The sequence below is a fragment of the Carassius carassius genome, chromosome 18, assembly GCF_963082965.1.
Source record: "Carassius carassius chromosome 18, fCarCar2.1, whole genome shotgun sequence".
NCBI classification, from domain to species: domain Eukaryota; kingdom Metazoa; phylum Chordata; class Actinopteri; order Cypriniformes; family Cyprinidae; genus Carassius; species Carassius carassius.
The window spans coordinates 8,263,686-8,287,895 of NC_081772.1; the positions used below are offsets into that span (position 1 = coordinate 8,263,686).

Sequence of the window (24,210 nt, forward strand, 5' to 3'; positions counted from 1 at the left end):
TTGCAGGCAGCGCTTGCTCCCGCGTCTCTGCACCCTCAGCACGAAGCTCTCTGATGTCGTTTTTTAGCTATTGAGATGTTAAAGTGATGAGGGAGTGAAAATGTTTCCTGATTGCATTGCTGCAGTGCTTTGGATGTTTGTTTGTTTTTTAAATCAGAGGAATTTATGATCACACTTTGTCAAATTTACAGTCAAATTAATTTGTTTAAACATTAACCAAACATTTGACATGCAACAGAGATAGTCAATTATTTGACAATTAACACTAATATAATGATTAATTACTATTGTTCACTTAACCTTTTGAAGAAAGACAAATAATAAAAGGTTTGAAAAAGATTAAATGTTTTGTACTTGACGCAATCGATAATCTCACACATACACACACACACTCACCAGTAGTTTAGCTTATGTTAAACTGCTTTATTATTTGCATCCAATTCCAGCACAGCTGAACTTTTTATTTTAACATGTTCCCTAAATTGCTGTCATAATTTGGGTATGCACATTATTCCATCACGTGAAGTTTTCCTTTCATGATCACTTGTGCTAGTCTCCCTCTGTCCTTGGAATTTATTTGCACCTCTGGATTAGGGCTGGGCGATATATCTAACGATATGATCATGCACATCTAGTCAGTAAATCTGGTTCCGTGATTAGCACTAAATCGCCATCACCTGCTTTCAAATGGAGTGGCACTTAATAGACAGAGCCGTAGATCATTGACAAGCTATGCAATATAGAGTTCATTATCTAAGGCGATTCATCTGTGATAATAAACGCGATATTGCGTAGCTTGTCAGTGATCTACGGCTCTGTCTATTAAATGCCGCTCCATTTGAAAGCAGGGGATGGTGATTTAGGGCTAATCAGGGAACCAGATTTACTGACTAGATGCGCATGATCATATCGTTAGATATATCGCCCAGCCCTACTCTGGAATGAAATTGCAGGGATACATTTGTTTTTTAAAGTTAAGTTGTTTTATTGCCAAATCAGGATGACTATATAAACAGAAATGGTGGACCGACTGTAGTCGGACTGTGAGACTGAATTCTTCAGTTGTGTCAGATGGAATTTACATACAGTAGCAAGATGTGGGTGAAAACATCATTTCCAGCTATCATGATATCAGCAAATACCTGCAGTCTGGTCCATCTCGTCCTTGTCGGCTGTTATCAGTCAGGCTACTGAATAAGAGTTCTGCCTTTATTATTATTTTTTTTTTCAATGTGTTGTATGAGTGCGTGTGTCTTTGTGTGTGTGTCTTTGTATGTGTGTGTATATATACAGTGTGCGTGTGTATATGTGTGTATATACTGTATATATATATATATATATATATATATATATATATATAGAGAGAGAGAGAGAGAGAGAGAGAGAGAGAGAGAGAGAGAGAGAGAGAGAGAGAGAGAGAGAGAGCGAGAGAGAACGCGAGAGAGCGAGCGAGAGAGAACGCGAGAGAGAACGCGAGAGAGAGAGAGATTATTTTTTTGGATAATTTGTTTTGATTTTGTTTAGTAATTGTTTAAAACATTGTTCCTTTTGTTTCTTTGCAAAAACTGTTTGGAGATTTCAGTATTTCCTGTTTGAGTCATAGATTTGTTGAAAGAATGGGGTTTTTGTTTTGGATGTGTCATGGCTCTCTCCCCTTGGCCAGTTGTCCTGTGTAAACCATTAGCTCTCTGACTGTTTGCTATCTATTACTCTGTAATATGACAGAGAGCACCGGAGAGCCCTCTCGGCCCACTCCTGCACCCCTGTTTATTAATTAAAGTGCAGGGATTGATCTCTGCAGACAATCCTGTTAGATTAGCCTTTATCTGCCGGGCCCATGATCTCCTGAATTCATCTCAGTCCTCAGATTGATTTCAGGGAAAAGCAAAACAAAACACTGGACAGTCTGTCAATGTATATTCTGAAGTGCTTTGTCATGATTGTTTATTTTACCCGATTAACTAAATGCTGTTAGCCGTGTTGCATCTGATCTCAAAGACTTGCTTTTTTTTGTTTGTGAATATTAAGTTGCATAATTTTTTTTGAGAATTTATATTAGTGTAAATCAAATAGTAGGGATATCGGAGTATTGGTGCTAGTTTTACAGTGTCTCAACTGGGAAGAACAGGAGTTATTTGGTGCAAAGAAACCAAGCAACTAACAAAATACAGCTGGTCATAAACAATCTAGCAATTTAGACATGTTTTCCGTTTTGCAAACAAAGGGACACAGATTCATTACAAATGGGAACAGATTTATTGAATGATATACTGCCAAAACATTGTCAGTGTTTCTAAAGGAGGGAGATATGCACAGCCAGAAATATTTTTTCACAAGGTCGGAGCACTTTTTCCACTCTCTCTAGCCTTTTTCCTTCTGCGTTAAAAGTGTTGCTTCCATGTGATCACATGACAAAGTAAGTGCGTGTTAGCAGCACCTTTCAGTGGCTCGCAGTGGGAAGTTGGAAGTCATTGTAAATTATTTAGTGTTAAATGCAAGGAAGAGTTGCTCTATAGTGCAAAGTGAGCAGAGAGACCGGGGAGATTGATTTCCAGTGTTTACATTTAATGGGTGACTGCTTAAAGCGTGACCTATAAAGGTGTACTGCATTTGAGTGCCAATGCAGGATCACATGACGGATGGTTACTTCTCTATGGTTTAAATCTTTCTGTGATTGAAAGAAGAGTTGTCTACTACAATGTTTACTTGCAATGTCTTCTCATTGAATTTAAGGCACTGATTTCCATATTTATTGCCTTATTTGGGGAAAGTCGTGGCCTAATGGTTAGAGAGTCGGACTCCCAATCGAAAGGTTGTGAGTTCGAGTCTCGGGCTGGCAGGAATTGTGGGTGGGGGGAGTGCATGTACAGTTCTCTCTCCACCTTCAATACCACGACTTAGGTGCCCTTGAGCAAGGCATCGAACCCCCAACTGCTCCCCGGGCGCCGCAGCATAAATGGCTGCCCACTGCTCCGGGTGTGTGCTCACAGTGTGTGTGTGTGTTCACTGCTCTGTGTGTGTGCACTTCGGATGGGTTAAATGCAGAGCACAAATTCTGAGTATGGGTCACAATACTTGACTGAATGTCACTTCACTTTCTCACTTTCTCTTTCACTTTCTTTATTTATTTTAGACCAGAGACAGCGGGAGGACATCAAATTATTATTTATTTAATTACTTTATTGAATTTTGAGTTTTATTCAAATAAAGGGCTTTAACCATTGAAGATTATTCAAGGCAGATTTGTTTTCCACCATCCAATCATTCATATGTCTCTCTCTTCTTCCTTTTCAGTGAGCAGAGTATCTGTCAGGCGCGGGCTGCTGTCATGGTATATGATGACGCCAATAAGAAGTGGGTTCCGGCTGGTGGATCCACAGGCTTTAGTCGAGTCCACATCTATCATCACACTGGCAACAACGCCTTCAGAGTAGTGGGCCGTAAAATTCAGGACCACCAGGTAGGAGAAAGGGGAGCTGTAGTTGGAAACTTTTAATTAGCATGATGGATTGACAAAGAAATTCTTTAAGTTTCCATGCTGGTCATTTGAAAAGAGGTCGATATTTGTACCTAGTTTTACACTCCAAAAAATTAATTCATGTCACCTATCACCTATTAGAAAGTTCCAAACATTATTTTGATAACTTCTTTTGAAATAATAATATTGATCATGACATTACTGTAATATTCTGTAAAATATAAACAAATTTCCTGCATTATTAGTTAAAAACATTTGTAGTAACTTAAATTACGCTACTTTGACCATATGAGGAATGACTGTGCTAACACTATAATATCTTCACTGACAAGTAAAATGTATTTTATTAACTTCACATGCTTAATTAACATTTTTGCAGTTTTTTATGCAGTTTTTTTATTTTTGCATTATGCTGTGTTTGCTGTTAATTTGAAATGACATAGATAAGACTTTTTTTCTTCTAGTTTTTTGGAACCTCTTACATTTTTTTTTTGAGTAATCGCTTGAAAATTGTTTATGCTACAAATTGAGTTAATCTAACTCAATGTAGTGTATTTAAACACAATTTCATTAGAAGTTGCATAACTCAAATATTTATGCAAACTGGCATTTTTAAAAAAACATTTTTAAAAGTGTTTTTTCTTTTATTAGCTCATTTATTTCTGAATTAATTTATACTAAATAATTTTATTTTAAATCACTTTTAAGCTTTTAGGATGCAGTATGGATCTTCTGCTGCTTTTTATTGTAGTTTTTAAAAAGGATAGCTTCTAAAAAAAAATTACATTTTGAACAGTAAGGGACTGTATGTAATATTATAGTGAATATTGTCACAGATATGGGCTGTTGTGATAACGTCTTTTAGAATCTAATCTGATATGAGTGTTGTAAAGGCAGTCCACATCCAGTGGGTTTAACTGAAGGCAGTCTGCTTGGCCTTGTCAGCTTCTCCTGCAGAGAGTGCTTTGATGACCCATGACACAGAACATGGGAGGTTTGAGAGGCTCACAGATCAGCACAGCGTGCTTTAAAGAGAATAATAACTCATGAGAAATGCTAAAGCATTGTGGGGTTTCAAGACATGGTTCACACAAAAAAAAATTGTCATCATATACTCAGCATGACAATGGTCTAAACCATTATGAATTTCTTTCTTTTGTGAATCTAAATGTGGAATGATAAAGAAACTACTGACTACTGTCAATGTTCAAGCCATTTGTCTTGAAGTGCCATTTGCTGAGCTTGTAATTGTTACCCTGGTCCCATTTGAATGCTATTAACATTATCTTAAATGAAACATCTACTTTAGAGATTCTGCCAAATGCGCATGTACACATGTGAGAGCTATGCGCAGCTTCAGCAACCTTTCCTCATTTTTTTGTGTGTATTTTGTGAACTCCCATATGTGGTGGGAGAGACTTAATTAACTGCCCCTTAACTGTAAAACAGGAGCCTCCTTTTAATGTTGAAGGCTTCTTGTTGCATTTTGTGTATGCCAACAATTTGGCAAGTAATTACATTATGAATACATACATGAATATGAAGTCTGGTGGGATGAAGAGAATAACCTTTTCTGTGACAGGCGTATTAATGTGACTGATTTCTGATCAAAGGCATTCAATATTGTAGTTTAGAAGTGAAAGCAGTTTTTTTTAGTTAGTTTTTTGCTTGCATAGCAAATATAGACTTCTACTGATCATGCATTTCTTTGCCATGTTTTTTACCATGCCACTGATGCTGTCAATACAGCTTAACTTGTGTATATATATTCTTTAAAGTGGTCATCCTTTTTTCTATTTTTTCCACCTATATTATGTCAAAGTTCTGGGCATCAAAAACATCTAAAAAACAACCTCTTTGCACTGAAACGAGTAACGGTGCATGCTTATGAAACTAATTTTTAAAATATGTTTTGTACTTTTGATTATGCTTTCATTTTCAAGCTTCGTATAGTTGCTGCTGTTCCGTCCTTGCGAAGTCTGTATTATATTTCCTGATCATCATCAAGGACTTATTTGTATGCTGTATCCTGATATAACCAAGTCCATTATATCCATGTTAATAGGCAGCCAATCAATCTCTCTGTGAAGGTTAGTCAGTCAAGGCTGTGCTGGAGACAGACTTTAAACAACGAATGTTGAGTGTTCAGCTGAATTGACACTGTGTTGAAACACCTTTTTAAAATTAAGAGTGTCCAGCACTTGAAGCCGTTTCATTTTCATTTCATTTTAAGGGTGAAAATGCTGTTTCTGGGATCATTAAAAGGTGTTTTTTAATACTTCTATCCCACTAAAAAACTTTAAGGACATGCATGTCATTTGTATTTAAGAAGTAATTTGACGGGAGTGTTTAAGAAACCTTTTTGAAAAGAGTTTTTGCTTTTCTGTACAGAGGCATAGAAACTCACTTTTGTGTGCTAAATTTAGAATGTTTCACGTCACATAATTCACTTCAGGCTGTTTATTGCACATGTATTTAATTAGCATCTGGCCTGCTTCTTTTTTTATCTGTTCATTTCCTGTGAAGAAATGAACCGTTAAAGAAACCTTTCTGTCTTCCATTGTTTAGGCGAGGACATTTTTCTACACTTTTAGTGAAGTGCATGGTAATGTGCACTTAAAGGTAACCTTTATTCAGCACTGACCGTGGTTGTTGCGTCCTGCTGCACAAATGGCAGAAATTCTGAGGGGGTGGTGACACTGTACATGACTCATTGCTATTTTATGGTTTTCTGTGTTTTGTGGAAAGCCTATTTCTGCTTCTGAGATCACCTAGGCCTTATTAGACCTGGTTATGTTAATAATTCACAAACGGCACAATCATCACTGTGATATCTGAAGACGGAGCATATCAGATTACTTCAGGAAACTTACTGGCATTTGTTGACGAGCCATTCACGGCGGTTTAATATCTGAAATGAGAAAAGAATTAAAGAGCTGCACAGAAAATGTCAACACACCTTTTACGTTTGACCTGCCAGGATAGCCTTGTCATCTATATATAACTGAATAATGTCTTTAGATCTATTCTTGCAAGGGAGCCAGTAACTTGTAATTTAATAGACACACATTTACAAGAACAACACTCTATAGAAAGCTGATCCAGTAATGACTGATTGTGATATATTCTGTGTAAGTGGTTGGAGTGGAGGAAAAAATTAATGTTTCCTGTATATATTAAAATTAATATTAGCAGAAGTTGCCACCACTTAAGGACTGTACGGCTAAAACATTGGAAACTAGTCGAGAAAAGTTCTTATACAGGGCCATGCCCCAGTCTTATTTCTTGCTGCTGGATCTCATTAATGTGTTGAGAAAACTGAGAAGGTTTCTCCACTTGTAAGTTGTGACAGGATGGCTGACAGTTCAAAGTTCCTTTTATAAAGCTTGCTAATTAGTTGCACTTCTCGTGGTAATTACATTGATGTCAATGGATGAGAAATTGAAATGACTGGGAAAACAGACAGTTTACACAGAAGCTATAGAGAAAGATTCACCTTGTTGAGGACATGATATTTGGAGAATTTAGGGAGCCAGTCAAGTGTTTTCATATGAGATTACCACATTAACAGAGTAGTATGATTGCTGTAACACCTGTCTGGTGCCGGGATGGCTTTTGTGCAAGTTCTGAAGAAATGCATTTACTTTATCTACAAGAATAGAGGTGCTGCAAGTAGCATATTTCAATTTCTAGTTCGCCCTTGTGAATCTTTAAGGGAGCAAGTTTTTGTCTCTGAAATGCAGCATTATCTGTCATCTTTTAGTAATGCAGATGTTTCTCCTTTGTGTGGAGAGGTGGTTTAGTGAGAAATTTTTACATTAAACTTTTGAAGCCTTGAGTTTTGTCAGTTAGGTCTCATGAGGAAAAACGTGGCTGTGCATATGTTTTTGGAAAAAAGTGGAATATGTTGCCCATACTAAACATGGGTTTTATTTTCTTCAGCACAGATGAGGCTTCTTTTAATGCTTCACATGGAAGCTGCAGCAATTTGTATATGCAATGTCACATTGTTCCCCCGAGACCGTTGTGGAGTTTTATGGACTACTCCGTTTTTTCTTGAATGAGGATATGTAGTGCTTTACAGCCTTTTGTAAAATATATGATTTTCAAGAATTGATTTGAATATTAATATGCTGTTCTTATCTGTCAACAGGTGGTAATAAACTGTGCCATTCCCAAGGGGCTGAAATACAACCAGGCAACACTAACGTTTCACCAGTGGCGAGATGCACGGCAGGTGTACGGCCTTAACTTTGGCAGCAAAGAGGATGCCAATGTATTTGCCAGTGCCATGATGCACGCCCTGGAGGTGCTGAACTCTCAGGATGCAGGTGGGAATGCTGTTTTCACACCAGAGTGCAAAGCTTAATGACGTGTGAATTGTGTGAACTGGGTTCTGTGTTTCAGCACTTTCACATGGCACTCCAATAGTGATAGTCAGGATACTTCTGAAGAATCATATGAAGAATCATTTTGGAACTCTTTTAGGAAGTTTTTGTAATGTAGTAATAATAACAATAATAACAACAATAATAATAATAATTATTATTATTATTGTTGTTGTTGTTGTTGTTGTTTTTTATAATAATGAATCTTGGTTGAATCATGTTCAGATAAATAATTAATTAAAAAATAAATAAAACTGCAACATTATTATTATTTTTATTGTCATTATATTAGTTTAACCATTTTAATGGTTAGATTTTTTTTTCTTCAAATAAATGATGTATTAAAGTAAATAAAATAATAATAATAATAATAATAATAATAATTATTATTATTATTATTATTGTAGTAGTAGTATTTTGGTGTCATATTACTGTTATTAATGATCATATTAGCTATCATATTACTATTCCCACCACTTGAAAAGTTCCAGGATGTGCATCAGTGAATTTGCACCGCAGTAACAACAGCCCATAGTCCTGGTAAAAATACTGCAATGCACATGGACATGGCTTATTGCTTTACTGTAAGATCACTGATGCTGAACATTGCAAAATCTACACTTTGTTTTTAATACATTTAAATCTTGTCTGACACAGAATAAAAACACAGTCTAATTAGTAAATGGTATTTCACTGGTGAGCTCTGCAGAACCTGGCTGTGTTCTGTTCTCTGGCCAGTTTGTGAGGTCACATTTGGAGCCAGACTCAGCCTATTGTGCTCAATGAATTGTACTTTAGCAAACGGGGCCTGCTCACAGGGGTTTTGTTTGGTATGCATGTTGTTTATGAGAGTGGGAGTCTGGGTTACCTCTTATTGGGTTTAGGAGGAGGTGCCTCGGCTTGTGTATAACAGTCTGCATGAAATCCATTTGTCTGCAATGGTTGCATGTGCATATGTGCGCTCATGCGTCGCTTTCGGCCTTTTTTCCTCTGCTGCCTGAGACTTTTGCATGGTCGCAGCGGGGGGGGGGGGGGGTATGGGGTGGTCATTCCCCACAACGAGCTCAGTGCTCTCAGCGTGTCAGGGCAGTTCATTGCTGAGGTTGTTTTCCCTATTAGAAACAGATGATACTTTGTTTTGTGGACCGGACTCTGCTTGTCTCTTTGAGATATGGCTGATCCCAGAGTCCTGAACTGTTGCATATTGAGCTGTTATCTCTTTTACAGTGTATCACAATAGTAAGGTCATTCTGTTAACCCCACACAGTGTGTTTGAGGCAAGGAAGCCTTTGAAAGGATTGTTTGTATCCATTGCAACAAGTTGGAATCTATTCAGTTAGGCTTTCTTTATAGGAAAATAGTGTTTCAGTGATGTATAGAATAAATATGAATGTCACAGTTAGATTTTTGACTTTTAGATCCAATTTTAACCAGAGCTTGTCAGAGTATGACGAAATACTGAGTGGCGATAATTTAGTATTAATATACAACAATATATATATTTTGATCTAGACTTTTAGTTTTAGTTTTCTTTTTAGTTTGTTTATTTATATATAATATAATATAATATAATATAATATAATATAATATAATATAATATAATATAATATAATATTATTTTTTTTATTTTTTTTTTTATATAGTTTTGGTGGTTTTAGTACTTCAGTTTATTTCATTTATTGGCTAAGGCATCATTTACATTTTTTATGTGTTATGTATATTTTATTCTATTTCAGCTTTATTTCAGTTAATATAAATTCTTTTTCGGCTTTTTCGGCTTTTTTGTGTCTGAGAAGGAAGAAAAGGCATTTTGTGAAATAATATTTATTAAAGCAATGCAGACATTGTGACTGTTGCCATTTTCCATGACCTTCAGTTCTTTGTCTCACTAATCTAACTATGGAAAGGTATCTAGTCACTGCTCTGGGCTCCTGTTATCTCCACAGGGGGCTTCAGACTCTGTGGCCTTATTACTGTCTATTAATTACCTGATAGCACGGTAGTTAATTATGCAAAGCCCTTTTAATTATGCATACTTTGCTGATGTGTGGATAGCTTTGCAGTCCAAGTCTTCTGACTGTTGCAATCCAAAAAGCATTGAATGAATGATGTGAAATGATGTTTACTGTGAGATTGGCATTTTAGTCTCACTCTCAGACCCCGCAGACAGAAGAATCTACTAATGCCTTGGGGGAGAGGAGTTTTGCCTTTGGGATTTTAGTTTCTCCCTCTTCTCATGTGCCTCGCAGCTTTCTTCTCACTTCTTTCATCCACGTTCTCTCTTATTAGAGACTAGGTTTACATTAAGTTACTTTGTGCCAGCATTGGGGACACTATCTATTCGTAATTTAAGGTAGTTCAATGACAGTCAAACTGCACTAAAAAACATTTATAATAATTAATAATTATATATGTTCAGTATAAGCTTGTAGTGTAACTAACTACATTTATGTAAGATATGTATTTCTGTAATTTTCTTTACTGTCAAATTGAAATATATATTACATTTTTTTAAAAACTTGTATCTTTAATATTTTAATTTTTGGTTAAATTAAGCACTTTTTTTTGTGTGTGTGTGGAAACCATGATAATTTTTTTCAGGATTATCTGATGAATATTAAGTTCAAAAGAACAGCATTTATTTGAAATAAAAATAAATATTGTTTCAGCATTATACATTTTTATGCATTTAATTGGTATTAAATATAAGAAATGGCATATATATTTATTAGACACACACACTACACTGAAAATATAGTGATGAACAGCATCACTTTTTTTCAATTAATTAATTAATTTGAATGGCTTCATTCATGATTTAAATGAGTAGATCACTAAAATTGAACCTGTTTTTTCAATGTTACATGCGAGCAAGGTGTCAATATAGGACAGCGTGTTTGGTTATGTTTTCTAGGGTTAAAAGTGTGAAATGCGGTGTGAGACAAAATGCTAGTTGAAAAAAAGTCATTTTCCCAAAAGCAGCTTGTAACTAGAAAAGCTGCACTTGTTTTGGAATCTGCTGAACTACTGTGTAATGTAACAAATACAGTTACGTTAGTAGCGTCACTCACTGACGCTGGTGTGTGCACTACGTTATCTCTGCTGAATTTGCTAATGCCTGTAGGTACCTGGCATGCAGACATGTGGTAGAGGTAAATGACTGTGCTCAGTTCTATTAGAGCCATCTAACTAACTGCAGTCTGAATGCAGATCTCCAAGTGAACTTATTTGCAGTGTGCTAGCTCTTTTGAAGCTCTAAAGTTGAGATGCATTTAAGCTTTGGTGCTTGTTTGAGGGCTTTGAGATTCATCCACATTTGTATGGCAACACCTATTGTCAAAATTTGCATAAATCTTAATAAACCACCAGCCAAGCAATTTAGAAATTTAAGCACTGGTGGGCAAAAAATAACAATTTATTTGTTTGAATTTAATTCTTGGCTCTTTGGCATTATTTATTGACTCTCTTGGCATAAATTAATACATTTAAAATACACCCCCTGTTGATTGTACAGGTATTTTCAGTGTTACTATGCAGACTTGTTACCGTATTTTCCGGAGTATAAGTCACACTTTTTTTCATAGTTTGGCTGGTCCTGCGACTTATAGTCAGGTGCGACTTATTTATCAAAATTAATTTGACATGAACCGAGAGAAATGAACCAAGAGAATTGAACCAATAGAAAACATTACCGTCTACAGCCGCGGGAGGGCGATCTATGCTGCTCAGTGCTCCTGTAGTCTACACTGAAGACATTGAGCGCCCTCTTGCGGCTGTAGGCGGTAGTTTTTTAAAGACCTTTAGTTGCTGTGTTTGTATTTTTGGAGCGTCACATTCAGTAGTGTTTACAATGGCTGATAGGAATGTTTGTGAGTGTGACCAGAGATGTATAGCAACGAAGTAGAACTACTCAACTACTGTACTTAAGTACTAAAAGGCGGTATCTGTACTTTACTAGAGTATTATTTTTTTCTCCTACTTCCACTTTTACTTCAGTACATATTTTCGATGAGTTTAATACTTTTACTCCGATATTTTATGTGCTGCATCGTTACTCGTTACAATTATAAAAATGTTACGAATCATTCCATTACAAACAGAACTGTAGATGGCAGGTTTGATGAAGCTGGCACATCATTGAGCGAATCAAGCGATTAAGAAGACTGCGCGTGCTGACTGAACTGCTGTGAAGAGAGAGATGAACACCGAGCCGAGCCAGATAATGACTCGTTCACGAGTCAAGAACCGGTTGCGTCGGTTTTCGAATCACCAGTAGTTCTTTCTGACAGTTCGATTCAATAAACCGGTTGAAGAAAACAGTTCACCTGTTCTTTTGCGCTCGACGTAATGGCGTCATTGTCGTTGACTGCAAGCCTTCGGTTTACCCACATAACACTAGCACAGAATCAGTTCAGAATCAATCACCAAAAGAATCAGTTCGGTTCAGAAGCTCTGTGTGTCGGTTTGCTTTCACGCTGAATCACACATGCGCAGTATCATCAGCTCCTCGGTTCTCGAACCGGACACGTCTGACAGAAACGGTTCTTGACCACTGATCTATAATATGTTATATATATATAGATCAGTGTTCTTGACTCGTGAACGAGTCAGTCTGTTGTTCGTTATCTGGCTCGGTGTTCAGTTCTCTCTTCACATCAGTTCAGTCAGTGTACTGTTTGAGTAAATGAATTACTCCGGGATATTGGTTTGTTTAAACGATTCAGTTCGATTTGGTGTTTCAAAAAGATCCGGTTACAGCGAATGATTCGTTCGCGAACTGGATATCACAAACTGCTTTGTTTTGAACTGTCTTACAACAGACACGGAAGAGAAGACAATGCTGAATAAAGTCGTAGTTTTTGCTATTTTTGGACCAAAATGTATTTTCGATGCTTCAAAATATTCTAACTGACCCTCTGATGTCACATGGACTACTTTGATAATGTTTTTCTTACCTTTCTGGACATGGACAGTATAACGCTACCGTACACACAGCTTCAATGGAGGGATTGAGAGCTCTCGGACTAAATCTAAAATATCTTAAACTGTGTTCCAAAAATAAACGGAGGTCTCACGGGTTTGAAACAACATGAGGGTAAGTTTTTAATGACATAATTTAGCAAATTGGGCGAATTAACCCTTTAATCTGTTTTTTGTTTACAAAAACGTACAGTCAAAGGAATTGTGATTGTCCTTTAGGTTAATCATTTGAAATAGTAAAAACAATATGTTCAAACTTTTGACTACTTTCTTTAATAACTACATAACACAATACTTGTACTTTTACTTTCAGTACTTGAGTAGTAAATTTTCAAATAGACTACTTGCAATACTTAAGTACAAAAAATTTTGAATACTTTAGTACTTCTACTTAAGTGTGGTGCTTAAAGAGCACTTCAACTTCTACTCAAGTCATTTTTTTGATAGAGCACTTGTACTTTTACTCAAGTCTGGGTCTCTAGTACTTTACAAATCTCTGAGTGTGACCCATTTACGCATTATTTTTGTTCGTCATCCAGTTGTGAAAGCATGTTTAGCTAATGGTGATCCTCTTTGAAGGCATTCGTGTATATATTTTGTTTAGTTTTATGTGCTGAATTTGTCATCCGGCCCACAAAGTGATGTTACTGAGGAGTCCAGGGGAACCAAAAGTCCTTTTTTTACAAACCCCTAGAATATGTCTGCTAATTTAAGCTGGGTGTAATGTGCAACAGTCACATGCCAGGGTTGATGTTACCCTGATGCTGGAGCCATGGACAGTGTGAGATTTGGTTTTTAGATAACTGCTGTTGCCAGCATGACTGAGGATCTCTGTTGGAAGGCAGACAGCCCTTGAGCTCTTGGCAACATGGACTATATATATACAAGGAGGCGTGATGGATGTGCTGATTGATGTATTGGTGAGGTAATGTATGAACAAGTTTGTCACTGAAAAATCAAACCGTCCAAACCAGACAATCTGCCTGTGGAGCTTACATGAGAAATGAAATATGACATTTTATCTTTCCCACGGGTAATTGGAGTTTAACTATTGTAAACTTTACGCTTTCTTCACTTTTAGTTTTTTTGTTTATCTCCTACCTTGACGTGACTGCTAGGAATGTGTGAACAAAAGCGTGATTGCTTACTGGCACAGACAGCCATGTGTTTGTGGTTGAGGACCAGGATCTGAAGTTTGTTGTAGTGCTGATGGGATGGCAACAGTTGGGTAATTTAGTTGCTGTTGGTTAAGCTCCTTCAATACCCTGGCTTAGCTGAAGCCGTGTGATTTTTCACGCCGTGAAATCTCAGTGGGGAAAAAGACCTTGTCTTGTACCGAAATAATTACTTTGGCAATGTAGACTGTTATTGAAATCTTCTTTCTCAGTTGAGATGGACAGATGTTAATACTCTGGTTGTTAATTATGTTCATGTTATGACCGTTCATCTTGTTTGTCTAAATAAAAAAAAAAAGAATAACTCAAATAAAAACACACAAAAAAAACTAGGCTAAAATGTATTAGTTTTAAATGCTTAAAGTGAATGTGTGCATCACAACATGATGGAAAGCATGAACATGGATATTCATTTTGAGATTTTCTTAAAGGGGTGGTTCGGGATTTTTGACATCGGACCTCATTTTTAAGTCAGCCTGGTTGTTATTCATTAGTGGAGACATTTTTTTTTTTTTAAATTATCCAGTCTTTATATTTGGATAGATAGCCGATGCTAGGCTAGCGCGAGTCAATGGGTATATGTTAGCCAGCCATTAAAAACCGTTTTACCCGCTCCACAGTGCACCAAACGCAAATCAATTATAACACTAGACTATCGATGCAAATGTCCGTTGATAGAATAATGTTAGAAATCAAACTTGAACTTGAATTTTACAAACTTGTAAAATCATTGAATTTACAAACATTGGACAGAATGAAGATTTTTTTTCCCCCGCTGTAGTTAGTGTGTCAACAGATTAATGATTATGATTTCACATAGGTGGTATTAAAAAAACTCTCAAGTTTTCAATTTAACTTATGTAGACACCCAGTATAATACTAAATATAAGATAAAGGATGCATGCAAGTAAGATGTTTTTCAAATTGATACCCAGTCTTCCACATCCTTTTGCCTAAAATAGTAAAAAAAAAAATCAGATCTTTAAAAGTCCAGATACCTTAGCCGCCACATGGCTCATGTGTCCTGACCTTTATGTCATCACTTTCTGAGATTGAAGGATGGACTAACAGTCTAGTAAGAAAAATAGAAACACACACCTGGTATATGCTTAAAAAAATTCTTTCTCAGAAACTTTACCTGGCAACTGTTATAACTAACATGACTGATCATAGAGCACTAATTTTAGGTATCTGTCACTAGCTTCCGTGTAACATCCTGCCTGGACCAGTAGCCTGCAACATGTAAGAAGGTCATGAGTTAAGGTTTCTGTGCCACCCTTCAGTGTATAAATATGTCTTGTGATGACTTGTTGACAATCGTGACATATGGGGGATTGCATGAGCTCATCCATGTCAGAACAAAGCAGGCTTTTCACCCCGTCCTACCGAAGACCCCCAGGAACCTGCTATGTCTGTGTCTAGAGGTCTAAATGAAGGTCACCCTGCTTTGAGACTTCACAGGTCGTCAGACAGGTATTTATCTTTTGAGTCATGGTCCTTCTAAAAGGAAATAGAAAGACAGAACATTCCTGAGCCAAAAAGAGTTAGTTTTTCTGGTCATGGAGCCTAAATATGGCTTGAAAGCGGTGGGCTGGTGTCTGGTATGTGTTTGTTTTCTGACTAGTGACACCACATGACCACCAAATTGCTCCAACAGCCAAGGTGGGAGAGATGACGTTGGCAGCCCAGAACACTTTTTATCGATGAGATCATTCTCTTGCCCCAGACTCTTTATGGTCCCCGTTGCAGAAGGTTTCTCCTCTCTAGCTTTCTAAATAGTTGCAGAGCTTCTTGGGGACTTCCAGGTTGGCATTTCTGCTGTGGAATTAGCTGCTTCTTTTGAGTTCTATTCTTAGTTATACAGTTTCATTCTCCATTTTTTTTTTTTTTCGGGAATCTGACTCTGGTTTACAACGGTAGAACTCAATATCTCTGCCCCAACTCTCCTGCTTGGTCCGTGTTCAGAGTGTCAGAGCAGGAAGGCAGGCCTGCAGGCACCTGTCCATCATGCCAGCCCCCAGAGTGTACCGCTTCCCGCAGAAGATCAGCCGCACTGAGATCATCTTGAGGAGTGAGTTTGATGGGGAGGGATGGGGCTTATAACCATGAGAGACACCCAGCAGGGGCAGTTAGGTACTTTGGTAGGTTACATCTCTATTTCCAGGATTAAATTGTCTCTTTCTGGTTCAAACAAACTAAAAAAATCTGACCTTTTGTAAAAAAAAAAAATTAATAAAAAAAAAATAAAAAAATAAGGATCAGTAGTTGATATGCCCATGCCTGGTTATCAGATTCTGTCCTAAAAAACATCATCTGTCTGAGCAGCAATGAAATGAAAGCATGTAATAAGACTTTTGTTTACTATGAAGATGGTTTGAATATTTAATAATAAAAGCCTTCTACAGGCTCGTGATTTCAGAGCAGTTTGTATTCAGTGAATACTGTGCAATAGATTGCTTATGATCTAATGTTGATGAATTATAACAATGTTTGCCTTGTGGTGTTTGTATTGTAATATGTTGTAGATGGTTGTAAGAGTCCATAATTTATCTCTCTCATCTTTTTGAATGCACAGCTGGCAGTAGTAAAGCGTAAACATTTCAAAATAAGAGTCCCATTACATTTTAGGCTTGTTAATAGTTACATTTGTTTGTTATTGTTGCTTTTTTTCTGGTTATTATTAGCATTTTGGTTATAGTAAACTGTGTCTGTTTGATGTTATCGCGTGTAGCTTCTGTCTTGGCTCCCTGTTACAGGAAGAAAATACTTAACACGAGTTATTCAATGTGTAGATTTGATCAGTATTGGCACAATAATCTGTTTATTACAGTTTTTCAGTTTAGTAGCGCATGTGCTCTTTTGGATTATCTATTTAGCTGACCAGATTTTGTCTGGCAACCTACTGAAACACGGCCATTATTTTTGCAGTTCCTTTTGTTGCCACTAGTACTGCAGAAATACTTCACCTTCAAACACGTCACTTTGTAAGTTCCCTCAAACCAAGTATAACAAACTCAATTCTGGATTTGAATCTGATGAACGTCAAGCCAAAATACTGGTCAAGGTGTGTTAATTGTGACGGCTGACAGATTTTGTCTAATCAATCCAATTAACCACTTCACATTCCTTGCCAAGTTTATCACGAGAAGTCATTAAATGTCTGAAACAAGCTGTCCATACCGATCCAAGAGCTGCTCTTTTTCTTCAGTGTAATGTGTGCATGTTTTAGCTCTGTGTGCTGAGTCAGTCTTTTCACTACTTTTGCAGCCATTCTCAATCTCGTTTATCCTGTAGTTTTTTTTTTTACTCAATTTGAGTTGCCTTTCCAAGATAATACCATTTCCCAATGTCATTTCAGCTTTCTGTCAGAAGTGTAAGTGACATGCTTGCAATGTTCTACACAATGTAATGAATCTATTTTGCTAATAGCCTCTAAAGACGTCCGTTATTTCAACAAAAGCTGCATTGTATGGTTCGACAGGATGTCTTTACCTAAAAACAGTCTTGCCAGCTTATTTCAGAAGTGCTAAAAATGATTGTTTACACTCTGCACCTGTTCAGTGGTCAGATTTTCTTTCATTTGGAGTACAAATGGCAGGACTGTTTCCAAGCAGAACTTCTTTTATTAGGCAACATTGCATCAAAAAGCGTCCCTCCAATGGTTATGCTGCTCATTCCTGCCACTGCAGTCATTTAGCCGCCCCAGAGCTGAAGTGGGATCAGGTGATGCTATTTAGGATCTCTGGGCCAGTAGAATTACTAGTTTTTTTACTAAATTTATTTTTTTATTTTATTTCATTTTAGTACTATTTATAAATTATTTCTATATTATTTATTATAAATACATTTATGTGTTATTAATTTATTTTACATTTTTATTTATTTTTACATTGAAGGTTATCAAATCTGTATGGACACAACGGATTGTGTAACTAGATGGACAAACTATTTTGAGAAAGTTGTAATAAGTAGAACACAGGAACTTCTGCTATTTTTAGGTCCCAGTCCCATTTCTTGCCAGACTTTCTTTTTCTGACTTGGAGCCCTAAGTAACGAGACCCATCAAAACTATGATGCTATAGATTTTCATTATATCCTAATCCTTGGATGGCCGCGAACACAGACCGATATTCTCTTGACTCCTTCAACTTTCTACCACTGGGACAGAAATCCTGATTCTGTATGCATTGACATTTCTTTTTGACTTGCTTTAATAATGTCCCATTTAACCGGTTCACAGACTTGCTCACAATCCATTCAGAATCTGTGTAAAGCTAGAGAACTAATAATTTGCTTCCTCATCTTCAAATTATGCAGTACTTGACTGTAATTTTCCCATTTGCGGAACCACAACTGTGGAATTAATTGGAAGGTTTGTGTCAGTCTGTGTTGTGGGACACATATGATAGATAAGGGGATTTGTGTGTTATATTTACAAGGTGATGAGGCAGTGTGTTAGCTGATGTTTCCTTTTCCCAAATGTAGTTATAAAACATCAAGGGGAAAAACGGTTTTTCATGACCAGGTGGTGTCTCAATCTTGGACTGATTTTCAAGCCTTTGGGGCATAATTAATGGTGCTTATGGCAAAGCATCCCAGTTACTATTGCTCAAATGTAGATTTAGGAATTTGAACGATCACTTACATGTTGCTCCAGTTTTGCTAACAAGTTAGATTTTGTCCAGATCAACTATGACTGGACATTTGTTGATCGCCTGCTTTGTGTTTCGGTTACTTACCATGTTGCACCTGGTTAGGCCATTTATTGGATTAATGTGGCTGTTTTATGTGGCTATTTGTATTGTTTAAATGATCAACACAAATATGAAAATTTGGTTATAATTTACTCAGCCTCATCTCATTCCAAATCTGGGTGACTTTATTTCAGAAGATATTTTTATTATTACAATATTATTATAATTTTTTTTATCTTAAACGTCAAGCCAGTTTTACACTCATTGACTTTCATTGTGTGGACCAAAATCTTAAAAAGATTAGCTTTTGTTGTTCCACAGAAGTGTATGTATGTATGGTATGTATGGTATGTATGGTATGTATGGTATGTATGTATGGTATGTATGTATGGTATGTATGTATGTATAAAAATTATAATTCAGGTTTGAAACTACTACACAATGACAACCAAACATTTCTTGGCAGTACCATTTCAAATATTTTGTTAGAAAAAAAAAGAAAATTGTATTATGAAATGAGATTCAATATTATTTTATATATTAGTATATATTGTCTCATATAGTATAATATATTTGTGTTGTATGTACATATAGTAGGTAAACTGTCCAACACTGACAACGTTTCAGAAGGAAGCAGAATTTCTTTTTCTTCCCTTGAACTCATGCTTTTTTTTTGTATTCCTAATGTATGGTGTGAATTTTGATGGAGTGAAAGATGATTCAGCTCTGTGAAAATAAAGTTGTCCGGTGTATTCATGGCTATTAGTTGTTGGTGACATCATCCGATAACTTGATTTCAAGCCCATTACTTGGTCCTGTGGCCAAGACAAGCTTTGTTTCTCCATATCAGTGCTTAGTGAGACTTCCTTGATCCTCCCTGAAGAGAATATATTTGTACCAATTTTTCTGAAGCGGATCTCTACAATTCACCCTTCATAGTAGCTCGCCAGATTTCAGAGCCTCAGCTGTATCTCGCTGTCTTTGTCTCGAAAGGGTTAAACCTGTGAAAACATCCATGTTTTTCTCCACCCACCTGCCCGTAATAGTTGTGATGCGATTGTAACATTGACCGCTTTACCCTTCGCCCATCCAGGCATATGAATAATTGATCAGGTCCGGAAAGTGCAATAAGTGGACCACATCCTGCTCGGTGAACGTTGTGAAAGAGCGTCTAACTGCCAGCCTATTGGTCTGGTCTTGTCTTACCACAGCAGTGTTTGCTTGAGAGTAGCCACAACAACATGCTGCTTTCTCTGAGATCTCACGGAGTCACTGATGGCAGTTTGGGAGCTAATGCGAACGGCTCTAGCGCACTTGTTACAAGTGCACCTAAAGACCAGGATGGACTTCTGCAGTACATCTGCTGTCAGAAGAGACTCGGTGGTTCTCTCCTCCTCTCATGTAGGTGCTATTCTGACTCTTTATCTTTCTGTTGCTCCGTGAACTGTTAATAAGTAGAAACTCAACCTGAGCTGATAGTTGAGTGTGATCTCTAGTTTCACTATCGGATTAAATTTTATTTGACATTTTCTAATTAATATATAAGCAGTATTACTAATTTTTGTGTAAATTCATCTAGTTAAGGTGGTGCAAGTGCATTAAGAAACAAATTATGCACCTAATAATGTTTAATTATTATTATTGCATATTAAACTTAACACTAAACTGTGTTTCTAATGATTTTTATTATTTGTATTTGATTTTTATACTTTATATTATATTATGATGTATTATTATTTTTTTTATTTTTTTTTCTGGAATAAGAAGTCAGTTGTAGGTTATGCTATCTGTCTGTGAATATAATGGCAGTACATTACCAAACTGGTTTGAAGGAGGATCAGTCCATATTAAAGCTGACACTGAGTGCCTTTAAAGTGCTGTTCTGATTGGCCGGGATAAATGGGGCAAGTATACTTGCCTTTGTGTCAGTTTCAAATTGCACTCAAAATCTTCATAATGTTGCCATAATAACAAATAAAGTTAATATTTGCACAACTTGACCTTGCTCTCTGAAGAGGTTATATCTGCTGACTCATTAGATATCATCTGTTTTTATAAACAGCTTTGATAATTTGTGATTAGCTCATCACAATTTCAGAGTAATGTTTGTTTCTGTTTCAAGGCAGGAAGAGAAAGTGAGGGTGCTTGCTTATATAACGGGGCCTTTTACATGCACATTAAGGCTAGCGTAGGTGTATTTTATGTGTTAAAGACAAGGAACATTTGAGAAGGGAATTTGTAGAGTGGGTTACACAAACATGGACCATTCCGAATGGTTGCCTTTCTTAAAGTTGGGCACAGAATTGTAATGTTAGATTAGATTTGACACATGAGTTGATTATTGCTTGGCTTGTCCAGATGGCTGAGCTCTAATGTCATATTTTTGCATGGAGTCTTGTGCTGCAGGGAGAAAGAATTCTGTGAGAATCCAATTAATGTGTTCTGCAAGCCATTTGTTTCTGGTTAAGGCTGAGTTTAGCTTTGCTACTTGGTGCGCTTTGCATGCCATGATCTACTTTGCTCCAACATTCATTTTGATGTAAAAAACTGTTACTTTAGTATTATTCCAAGACAGATGTTGTTTTATGTTTTATTAAATGTTGTGTTTTATGTTTTGTTTTACCTTTTATATGTTAAATGTAATATATTTTTAGAATAAACACTTTTTTTAGATTGTGTTGTTTTTTGTTATGTGCTTTGTGAAATGTTATGTTTTGCTATTTTAGCTTGCTTAGATTTTATTATTGTGGCATAATCCATTTCAGAAAACTCTACTGGAAACATTAACTATTGGTCCTTTGTCAGGCAGATGATCTCAAATCTGCAGTGTGGACCAGACCTTTTGGTGTGTAGACAATTTTGCAATGCCCTGCTGTGTGAAGCAAATAAACAGGAAATGGCAGAGGGCACATGTAGTCTGGTAATGCGCTACAGAGAGGGCCTTACCTCCAGACTCTTTAAACAGACCTCTCTCACCTGCACAATGCTGCATTGATTGATTAGTAAAGCATGTCACGGCAGAGACTTGTCCTGTGTTCATGCTAAGCTTTCATTCAGACTTCTACCTTCCTTTGCTCTCAAATCCAGCCTAGCAAAATCAGCAAAGCCTCTATACCCAAACTGTGCTGTAAAATAAGACAATATCAAGGCTTGCTTTTCCATCTGCATGATATATTTCCAGCATGAGGTCATCTGTCAGCCTTCCTTCCTTCCATTTATATTTTTCTTTTCTTTTAGTTTATAATATATACTAATATCAATATAAATAATTCATTTATTTTAAATGTATTTTCAATGTTTGGTATATTTTTTTACAGTCATGCAAATGCTTCCATTTCTAACAAAGTCCTGCCCTTCAGACAAGAATGACATAAAGTTAGGTTTGGTTTAGATAAAGTTAACTCTAAAAAAAATAACTCTAAAAGTTAAGGTGCTTGTTAAGGTTAAGGTTAAGGTTACTCTTTTGGTGCTTGTCCAGTGCACTTTACATTATTGATCAGTTTTCAAAGTCTTTAGTGCTTTCCAAGTTCAATTTTTCTCTTTTTTTTTTTCTTCCACAGGCCCCCCGATGCCAAGACAGACCCCTCAGGTGCAGAATGGCCCATCACCAGAGGAGCTGGAGGTGCAGAAAAGGTAAAAACCAAAGTTACAGACACTTGACTGCAGTAAACCGTGCAAACCGTTAGTAAACAAAAAGCCTAGAACAGTGATATTTACTCAAAATTATTTATTTAGGTGTAAAATTAGTTTTAGTGGGAAAAATGACTTCGTAAATCAGTCTTATCCACAAAACACCTTCCACCCCATGGAAGAATATGAACCTGGTGAACTTTCACATTGCAGTATTTAAAATTGGATATTGCAGCAATGTAATATTAATGTCTGCTGGACTAAGTTCAGTTAAATCACCACTTTGAAGCCCTGAATTCGTCTTTTCATGAGCTTGTTTTTATGGAGATATCTGTAGACTTCAAACGAGGACAGAGGTTGTTACTCAGCCTGGTCTTATTAATGAAAAGCTTTTCTGCAACGAGTTCCCTAAGGAAGCAACAGTCAAGTTTGAGGCTGCTTGACTGGAATAGAAATGTTCAAAGCTCACTGCCTTCTGGTCAGAGTCGTCTTTCTGCTTTCTGCTTTAATAATACAATACCATTGATGCAACTATTGCATCTTTGTTTTTTGGCTTTCAAAGAGTTGGTGCTATTTTGTGAAATAGTCATTTTAAGTGCCGTTTAAGCATGAATTATATATATATATATATATATATATATATATATATATATATATATATATATATATATATATATACATATATATAATGTGTATATATATATACACATTATATATATATATATATATATATATATATATATATACATATATATAATGTGTATATATATACACATGTATGTGTATATACAGTGTATATATATACTGTATATATATATATATATTTATATATATGTGTGAGTGTGTGTATGTATGTATGTATGTATGTGTATATATATATATATATATATATATATATATATATATATATATATATATATATATATATATATAAACACACACACACACACACACACACACACACACACACACACACATACATAAATACATACAGGTCCGGGGACTGTGGAGGCCAGGTCATCTGGCGCATATATATAATCATTACAAAGGAGCAGAAAGAGTATGAAAACAATCATTCTGCCCAATTTCTTTCACCATATGAATAGAGACATTTGTTATGTAAAAAAATAAATAAAAAAATGCTGTCTATTTTGAAGTTGTGTTGTCCTTAATGACTCAATGAAAGTTATTAGCCTTTTCCTTGATGGAGAGTAGAGACATATCTACAGATCTGCCACATGGGTGTTTCTTCATTAGTGGTGCATCATTCCATGAGAAGAACCCGAGGGAGTCTGGTGCGCTCTGTAGAATACTGAATATGACCTCAGTCTTTTGATGGTGACTCAGCAGTGGCGATGTCCTACTTCTCTGCTACAGAAGAAATGTCACATCTTCACAGGCTTTATCTGCAGAGCCCTTGCTGCCTGTTGAACATTAACCATTGGTGTATTCCCTCTGTGCTGTGAGCCAGGCGAGAACAGCATTGGACAACGCTGCATGTCCTGCATAACATACATCATTTGGCCTTAATTTTTCACTCCAGACAGACATGCTACATAGGGTGCACAGCTTAAGTACACTGCAGACTCGATACTGATTTATAATCATGTGCATGTCACATCAAGGCGGTGTTTTGTGGGTTATTAAAATAGTGTGGGGAAGACAGATTTTGTATTGTTAAATTCTGTGGAGGGCTTGATAGCTTTGGCCTTCCCTTCTGGCTATTTTTCTAAAATGTTGCGTCACAGAATATTGAGGATGTAGAAGGTGTTGGGTACTGTAAAAAGAAATGATGGGACACTAACAGTTTTAGTATTATTTGTACACATCTTTTCAATATTTTGAATTAACTTATAATAGTTTGT

At 36.4% G+C, this 24,210-nt stretch overlaps 1 protein-coding gene across 9 annotated transcripts in view; it reads left to right on the plus strand.

The window, feature by feature from the left end:
* enah (ENAH actin regulator) overlaps window positions 1-24,210 on the plus strand; it is a 93,349-nt gene that overhangs the window by 44,612 nt on the left and 24,527 nt on the right. For 8 of the 9 annotated variants that reach the window (XM_059498437.1, XM_059498438.1, XM_059498442.1 and 5 more), the window contains 3 exons: window positions 3,295-3,460; window positions 7,632-7,809; window positions 22,276-22,348. In XM_059498437.1, coding sequence (XP_059354420.1) covers window positions 3,295-3,460; window positions 7,632-7,809; window positions 22,276-22,348 — 417 coding nt within the window. Of the gene's footprint in view, window positions 1-3,294; window positions 3,461-7,631; window positions 7,810-15,847; window positions 16,093-22,275; window positions 22,349-24,210 lie in introns of those variants that run through there. The other variant, XM_059498441.1, reaches the window with a different exon arrangement.